Genomic DNA, 8,974 nt, shown 5'->3' on the forward strand with positions numbered 1-8,974 from the left:
TTGGCCTGAATTCTCAAAAAATTAGCATGTAAGTTTTAAGTTAGGGATACTATGTTAACATAAAAAAAAGAATCAAACCTGTAAAGAATTGTTGTGAGTTTATTTGAGCCAAACTTTCGACAGTTGCCAGGAAGCAGGACCTCAACGTATTGGAATAATGCTCCGGAGAATGGCAGTTTTGTACCTTTTTTATACATTATAATCAAAGGAGGAGACGTAAGTGGGTTACATGAACTCCATTGGTGATAGGTTAGGGAGGCGGGAGGAAGCAAAGCGGGTTGCGGGGGAACCTCTGAGCTTGGATAAAAAGTAAAATGATAGACATACTGCCAAAACATACTTCTTTTACTTAGGTGGGTGCAGGATAGTAAACAGTCAGCAATTAACTCAATAACAATGAGGGGATTTGTGGTCTCCGCAGAGCGGTGCCTGTGCTTTGAGGGGTCCTGGAAAAGGAAGTTACTCCAAATTTGCCTGGGAGCTGTCACAGTGAAGGGAAACATCTACAATGGACGAAAAAGCAGTGGCTTTCGTGGAAATAATGTGTGGGCAATAACTGTTGGGATAAACCAATAAGAAAGAATGAAAAGTGGGGGCAGTAACCAAAGTCCTAGTTCAAAATAATGTTACAAAGCATATAAGTAACATTATTTTTTTTTTTTTTGAAATATGGATTACTAGGAAACCTGGGAAGTGTGTTATTTAATAAACATAGGCATTTGAAAGTTGTGATTTGAGAGTCACGATCTGGATTCCACAAGTCATTCATCAAAGCAAATGTTCCTGTGGCCCTTCAGTATCTTTTATTCGGTTTTTAGGAAAACTTGGTAAAGACCTTGAGTGGAGCACACCTTTAATAAATAGACTGATTATTGGCGTTATTGACTTAGTGTACAAATCATCAAAAGAAAACAAATCCTGTCTCAGAGAACTTTAAAGCAAATCTCTCAAAACAATATTGCAGCCCCTCTCTTCCTTGGCGCTGCCTGCGAAGGTGGCAGTCATCTACTCGGCATCATGGCTGCCCTCAGACCCCTCGTGAAACCCAAGATGGTCAAAAAGAGGACTGAGAAGTTCATCCGGCACCAGTCAGACCGGTATGTCAAAATTAAGCGGAACTGGCAGAAACCCAGATGCGTTGACAATAGGGTGCGTAGAAGAGTCAAGGGCCAGACCTTGATGCCCAACACTGGTTATGGGAGCAACAAGAAGACAAAGCACATGCTGCCCAGTGGCTTTCGGAAGTTCCTGGTCCATAACATCAAGGAGCTTGAAGTGCTGCTGATGAGCAATAAATCTCACTGTGCTGAGACGGCTCACAACGTCTCCTCAAAGAACCGCAAAACCATTGTGGAAAGAGCAGCCCAGCTGGCCATCAGAGTCACCAATCCCAATGCCAGGCTGCACAGTGAAGAAAATGAATAGACAGATTGTGTACACATTGTATTTGTGTTACTAAAATCATAAAATTCTGCCATCTTGGGAAAAAACAAAAAACAATATTGCCGCAAGGTACATACTTGTAAGCCACGCCTGAAAACAGGCGGGGTATAGCAAGTCTTGTCCCTGGTTTTTGTCACATTAGGTGCCATTAGAACTGACTTGGGAAACACGGGGCCAAAGAACTCAGATGGGTAGAGCGCAGTGCCAAAAAGTGTGTGTTTGCTATTCCTTGGCATCGTCACGGTTGCCAACCTCTCTCACTTGCTGTCTCAGGAGTCGCAGGGTTTTGTCAGGAATCAGGGCTGTTAGCCACTGTGAGAATACCTCAAGGGTTGGAAGCTCAAAATTGGGCAATGTTTTTTGAGTCCCGAAAATTCCTTTTTAATGAAAAGAAAACTTCATCAAGGATTCTAACCAGAACGTTATATAGGAAGACTAGCCATGAATTTTTACTTTCTCTAGTTCAAATTCAGTTCAATATTTAACTACTCCAGAGGGTATGAAGAAGGGAGCTGGAGAATCAAACACTGTGAAGTCTTATGAGAAAAGTGAGCACACAGCAATGCTGATAAATAATAGATTTAACAGAATTTCAAATAAGTATAGGCCAGGAAGGAAAACGCTCAGTAACACCTCAGAAGTCATCAAAATTCCCCTCGTATACTCTCCTTGTTCCTAAGCCTCCTCAAGAGGTGTAAGGAAAAAATGTTTAATGCATCTAAAAATATTCATGTCACACATTTAACTTATATTTTTCCTTTTTTTTTCAAGGACTGTTTCTAGTGAAAAAAAACATTTTACTGAGAAGGAATAAATGAAGAAGCACAAAATTATGTATGGACGCTGCATAAAATGTTTTAATCTATAAAATACAAATGAAGCTTAGATTATGTTGGTTATCTCTTGCTGCAGAACAAATTATTCCAAAACTTGGCCACTTAAAACAACAGTTCTTTTGAGGTTTCAGTAATGCAGGAGCAGCTTAGCTGGGTTGCTCTGGCGCAGGTCACTAACGAGATCCCGGCCAAGCTCTCGCCTGGGGTTGCAGTCCTGGCAAGGTCTGTGCAGGCCAAAGCCTCTGCCCCCAGCTCACTCCCAGGGGCCTCATCACATGGACCTCTCCACAGGGATGTTCACGGCGTGGCGGCTTGTGACTCCAGAGGGAGAGAACAGGCAACGAGAGAACAGGAAAGGCCGAGCGTATTACTCTATCATGTATTCGCCAAAGTGGCATTCTCTCGGCCCTGCCTCATCCACTGGTCATGCTTACTTTTGAAATAAAGCCACTTCTTACTTTGTCAAGCACTCACAGACCCTAAGTGCAAGAACCCATTAGTGAGATGGTAGGACGCTAGCAGAGCGTTTCAGAGGAAGCGTCAGGCGGTGTGCTGGAACATGGTGGAAGGAGACTACACAGGGGCAGGGATTACATAATCAGACCTGCAGATCTTTAAACCAGCCCAATGTGAGATTCTCAATATTTTCTGCATTGGTAGATTAGTAATGAGTAGATTTGATAAAGACCTGTTTTTCCTTGTCACATTGTACTTCAAGATGCCATATGGATTGGGCTGTAGAATATGGGTTGGTGAACTGTAGATATTTTTTGGCCTGAGTCTCTTAAAGGTAGAGATGTAGAAGGGCAAACAAGACCGCAAGGAGACTGGCTGCTAACTGCAAGGCACATTTGGATACCTTTGTGGGTTCAGGAGGTTCTGGTGTGCTGTGCAAAGGAACGTCTGAATGAATCTGTGTGGGTAGAAACAGCACCAGAAGCAGCAGCCCCAGACTGAGCCTGGCCACCATCCCCATGCCCATGTTGGTCACCGCACCTTGGCTCGGGCCAGCCACTTGGTGTGCTGGAGGATCTTGGGCTCTTGCATGGTGCAGGGGAAATAACTAGCAGGGTCTTAAATCAGGAGGCATCATCATGGCAGTGATGTGGCATGACCCGCCCACCTGTCCTCACCACTGCCCACCCCTAATCAAATAATTTGTTTTCAAAACAAAATATTTCAGTTATTTAGAGGGCTTGGACCCCTATCCTATATAATAAAAGGCTAATATGCAAATCAACTGAATGGCAGAATGACCAGTCACTATGACACGCACTGCCCACCTGGGGGCAGACGCTCAACTCAGGAGCTGCCCCTGGTGGTCAGTGTGCTCCCACAGGGGGAGTGCTGCTCAGCCAGAAGCCGGACTCAGGGCTGGCAAATGCAGTGGCAGTGGCGGGAGCCTCTCCCGCCTCTGTGGAGTGCTAAGGATGTCCGACTGACCACTTAGGCCCGCTCTAAGCCATCAGTCGGACATCCCCTGAGGGCTCCCGGACTGCGAGAGGGTGCAGGCCTGGCTGAGGGATCCCCCAAGTGCATGAATTTCATGCACCAGGCCTCTAGTTTATATATATAAAACCCTAATATGCAAATAGACTAAACAGCAGAAGAACCGAACAACTGAACAACCGGTTGCTATGACATGCACAGACCACCAAGAAGTGCACGCAGAACATGGCGGGCATCAGCAGCAGGTGGCAGAGCACAGAACATGGCGGGTATCGGCTGCGGCGGGATGGTGTAGCAGGTGAGCCAGGGCATCAGACCAAGGTGGGGCGCCGGTCACTGTCATCAGGGCGAGCCTCTGGTGATTACTGAAAATTCTTGGCTCCTGCACCCCGCGGTCCTGCTCGGCGCTCACACCTGCTACCAGCCCCGCTCACACCCACTGCCAGTGCTGGAGCCACCGTTTGCACCTGCTGCTGGCACCCAGCGCCAGCCCTGATCGCTTGGCGCCATCAGTGGGTGTGAGCAGTGGCTGCAAGCCCTGTTCGCCCCTCAGGACTTCTCCACCCGCCCCGCTCCTGAGGGGCGATCAGGGTCCGTAGCTACCCCTCGCACCTGCTGCCAGTGATGGCCCTGCTCGCACCCACTGTCGGCACCAGAGCCGCCTCTCCCACCCACTGCCGGCGCCCAGTGCCAGTCCCGATTGCTCAGCGCTGTCAGCAGGTGTGAGTGGCAGCTGCTGACCCTGATCGCCCCTGAGAGCTTCTCCACCTCCCCCTGTTCCTGAGGGGCGATCGGGCAGTAGCTGCCGCTCGCACCTGCTGCTGGCACTGGCCCCAATTGTTCCGCGCTGTCGGTGTATGGGAGTGGAAGCGGCGGCGGGAGCGGGGCTGCTGGCAGAGAGGGACGGGAGCCGTGGCAGGTGGGGGTGCAGAAGATGGGCCAAGACCTGTCCCTGTGCCCACCGCAGCCTCGCGGCCCACAGTTCCTTTCAAGGTGCACGAATTCATGCACTGGGCCCCTAGTAGTGTATATTAGTAGGTACAATTGACATAAAATAATAATGATTTCAGGGGTTGCTAGTCCTCCACCCATTTTTCCCATGTGTCAAAATACTTGATCTTGTGTGAAGTACCAGGAAGAGCAGGTGCAGGGAGGCACAGGGGTTTTCTTATTAAGACCTCTTTTCTTGCCAAAACCGGTTTGGCTCAGTGGATAGAGCGTCGGCCTGTGGACTGAAGGGTCCCAGGTTCGATTCCGGTCAAGGGCATGTACCTGGGTTGCAGGCACATCCCCAGTGGGAGATGTGCAGGAGGCAGCTGATCGATGTTTCTCTCTCATCGATGTTTCTAACTCTCTGTCTCTCTTCCTTCCTCTCTGTAAAAAATCAATAAAATATATTAAAAAAAAAAAAAAAGACCTCTTTTCTCTGCAGCACAACTCCCTGGTGCTTTCTCTGCAACTCCCTGCTATCGCCTCATTAATGGGTTCTTGCACTTAAGGTCTTTGAGTACACTTGCCAAAGTCAGAGGTGGCTTTTCTGGAAAAGAACCAACATTTTAAAAGTAAGCAATAGAACTGAGGTTTCAGAACAACAAGACACTCAGATCAATCGGTGTGTTGTTTTATGCCCCTTTAATCTATGCCCTGAACAAAAGGTAACACCATTCACATGTTATTACAAGGTGTTTTAGCTTTCTGCTTGTTGACATTTTTTTTCTCCCCTGCTCCTCTTCTTCCTTCTCCTTCTTCTTTTTAGATATTTGATAAGAAATCAATATCTCCTCTAGCTTTGGAGGAGTGAACACAGGAATTTTACCTAAAACAGATACTGTTTTTGTTTGTTTGTTTGTTTTGTTTTTTTAAAAAGAAGCTGTTTTGACCATTTTGATAATCTCCTTTGGAGCAGAAATGTGGACTGTAGTGAGATCCAGTTAGACACAACTTTACTTCATTTCATTTCTTAGCAGCATCAAACAGCAAGCCAGGGCATTGGGAGGCTGGGTGAAAAGGGGAAGGCATTAAGAAGTACAAATTGGTAGTCACAAAATAGACATGGGAATGTAAAGTATAGCATAAGGAATATAGTCAATAATATTCTAACAACTATGTATGGTGCCAGGTGGGTATTAGAATTCTTGGGGAGGATAAAAAAAAAAGAAAGAAAGAAAAACAGCAAACTGGCCGGGTTGAGAACATGGCCAGATTTCTTATGGAAACTTGTTAAGAAGTAAATGTGTACTGGATACAGCACATGGAACTTATTTTTGGGAAAGGCTCATCTAGATCTTGTTGACACCTACTTTAACAGCTACCAGACACAAATGACTAATTCCATTTGCTTTTTCTCCAGAGGAGAAAAATATCAATCCTAAGATGAAGATTAGGGGACTTCAAATCGAAGGGAAATTGGCCAAGGGACCACCATATAATGTCTCCTCTGTCCATCGGTACTGCAAATGACAGTATCCATGGCGATTTCTTTTCTTTAAATTTATCTTTATTGTTGAAAGTATTACAAATGTCCCCCTTTTTTCCCATTGACCCCCTCCTCCCCTACCCGGACCCCTCTCCCCAGGCCCTCACCAAACTATTGTCTGTATCCTTGGGCTATACATATATGCCTATAAGTTCCCCGGTTAATCTCTCCCCATCCACCCACACACCCACTCCCACCTTCCCTCTGAGATTTGTCAGTCAATTCTATCCTCTATGTCTCTAATGTAATTTGGTCATCAGATTATTTTGTTCATTAGATTCCACAATGAGTGAGAGTATGTGATACTTGTCTTTCTCTGACTGGCTTATTTCACTTTGCATAATGCTCTCCAGGACCTTCCATGCTGTCTCAAAGATCCTTCTTTTTTGCTGCTGCACAGTATTTCGTGGTGTAAATAAAAAGGGAGCCCACTGTACGGGAGAACGTATTTGCCAACGATACATCTGATAAAGGGCTAATATCAAAGACATATAAGGGACTCATACAACTTAACAAAAGGAAGACAGACATCCAATTACAAAGTAGGCAAAGGACCTGAATAGACACTTCTCCAAAGTGGACATACAGATGGCCCAGAGACATGAAATAATGCTCAAAATCACATGTAAGAAACTTCGCCTTTTCACTTTGGAAGTGATTTGTTATTTTTTTATTATTATTAGAAAGGTTAGAATAGATGGGCGTGATGAGCAGGGTTTAAAGGCTGAAAACGCTGCTCCTCAGCCCAGCTCATCCATTGTCCGGTTATGGAGCAAGTCCCTCAGACTCTCTGATAAACCTCAGTTTCTTCATATTTGAGCTATAAGGATGATAATAGCACTTAGTGATGGGTTGTGCCAGGAATTAAATGAAAACATTTTGTATATTTTCTAACATAAATTATTTATCCAAATAAATAGAATTTCTATTATTTTCATCACTATATTAAGTTTTTTAAAAAAACATCCTCGTGAAGTGATGATTTCCAGAGGCCCCAAAATCCAACTTAGATGTGGAAATCATCTGGTCTAAGCATGTCTGCTTTTTTTTTTTCCTACTGCTATTAAAGAAGAGTTCATTTTCACACTTAAAAAACAATGCTCTGTTACTGTTTAGGAATATAATTTCTGTGGCTAACTCTTGCAACAACTCCCTAAATATAAAGTTGTGTGCAGCATGACCAAAGGAGATATGCCAAGACACATATGACCTCAAGGAATTTAAACTACACATACTGGTACAATTAAAATACACCCTTTTTTTGGACTTAAAGAGGCCAGTGAGGGTGGGGGAAGGAAAGTAGGTGCTCCAGTCAGGGGTGGGGGTGACATCTGCCATGGGTCCTGTTTCCTGAGAAGATTTCTGTCCACACAAGTCTCAGTCTTGTCCTGTTACTTCATTCTACTCGTGCTCAGTCTACTTCATTCCTAGATGTCTTATATTACTCATCAATCCTATATAATAAAAGGCTAATATGCAAATCAACCAAATGGCAGAACAACTGGTCGCTATGATGCGCACTGACCACCAGGGGGCAGATGCTCAACGCAGGAGCTGCCCACTGGTGGTCAGTGCACTCCCACCGGGGGAGCACCGCTCAGCCAGAAGCCCGGCTCACAGCTGGCAAGTGCAGCCGCAGTGGCAGAAGCCGCTCCCACCTCCGCAGCAGCGTCAAGGATGTCTGACTGACAGCTTAGGCCTGCTCCTGAGGGAGCCCCCCCCCCCCCAGAGTGCATGAATTTTGTGCACTGGGCCTCTAATACATTATAATAAGGGGAAAATAAGAAATAGTGAATGAAAAATATCTAGCAACTCAATCATATTAGAATTCTAGCTCGCTCCAACCCAGCAGTGCCCACCCTCTGGGTACACAGACCTCAGTGGACATATCGGTCTCCACGCACATGCTTGCTCGGAGGAGGGGTACAGCAGCACGGGTCAGCACTCTGCCCTGACCTCAAGGTAAATGTCTGACTGCTTCATGGAGACTGTAGATACCAAATCCCACTCAATGTACCATTTCTTAACTCTCATTTTTCAAGTCTTAGACTTGATCTTAGTGTGACTAAATCAGATGCTGCCCTGCCCTCTGCAGGTGTGCCAAGGCAATAGGACATTCCTAGAACAGCCTGGGAAACAGGATGAAGTTCATGCTGTGAGAGTCCCCTGTGTCAGCTCTATGGGGCCGACCCTACCAGCAAGGACAATGGCAGCAGCTAACACACCTATCGCACAGTAGACATAGACAAAGCTCTTTTCGGCATGAACTAGTTTACCTAACTTTAACAATCATAGTTAAAAATGGTAAACACGTGGTGAAAACTAAGATTCAGAGAGGTTATATGGTATGCCCAAGACCTTTGACTTCAAATTCTGTATCCATTTCCAGGAAGAATGTCTGTGGTTTGCATGGCAGTTGGATGAGGAGAGAAAGAATTCCAGGTTCTCCACTAAAATAAAATAAGAAGGGTCTTATTTTATTACTAGCGGCCCAGGGAGCGGGCCTAAGCCAGCAGTCAGACATCCTTAGCACTGCCGCAGAGGCGGGAGAAGCTCCCACAACCACTGCTGTGCTCTCACGGCTTCTGGCTGAGCGGTGCTCCCCTGTGGGAGCGTACTGACCACCAGGGGGCAGCTCCTGCATTTGGCGTCTGCCCCCCTGGTGGTCAGTGTGCTTCATAGCGACCAGTTGTTCCACCATTCGGTCAATTTGCATATTAGGATATTATTTTATAGGATGAAGGAGTTAAAAAAGTAAAGACTATCACAA

General features: G+C 45.7%; 1 protein-coding gene across 1 annotated transcript; it reads left to right on the top strand.

Moving 5' to 3' along the window:
- Positions 1-1,002: 1,002 nt before the first annotated feature.
- On the top strand, positions 1,003-1,425 carry LOC139014625 (large ribosomal subunit protein eL32-like). The gene has a single exon (XM_070421576.1). The coding sequence runs from the start codon at positions 1,018-1,020 to the stop codon at positions 1,423-1,425; it is 408 nt and encodes a 135-aa protein (XP_070277677.1). The 5' UTR covers positions 1,003-1,017.
- Positions 1,426-8,974: the final 7,549 nt, after the last annotated feature.

This window comes from Myotis yumanensis, unplaced genomic scaffold, assembly GCF_028538775.1.
Source record: "Myotis yumanensis isolate MYYU_CA2020_CCGP unplaced genomic scaffold, mMyoYum1.0.hap1 SCAF_7, whole genome shotgun sequence".
NCBI classification, from domain to species: domain Eukaryota; kingdom Metazoa; phylum Chordata; class Mammalia; order Chiroptera; family Vespertilionidae; genus Myotis; species Myotis yumanensis.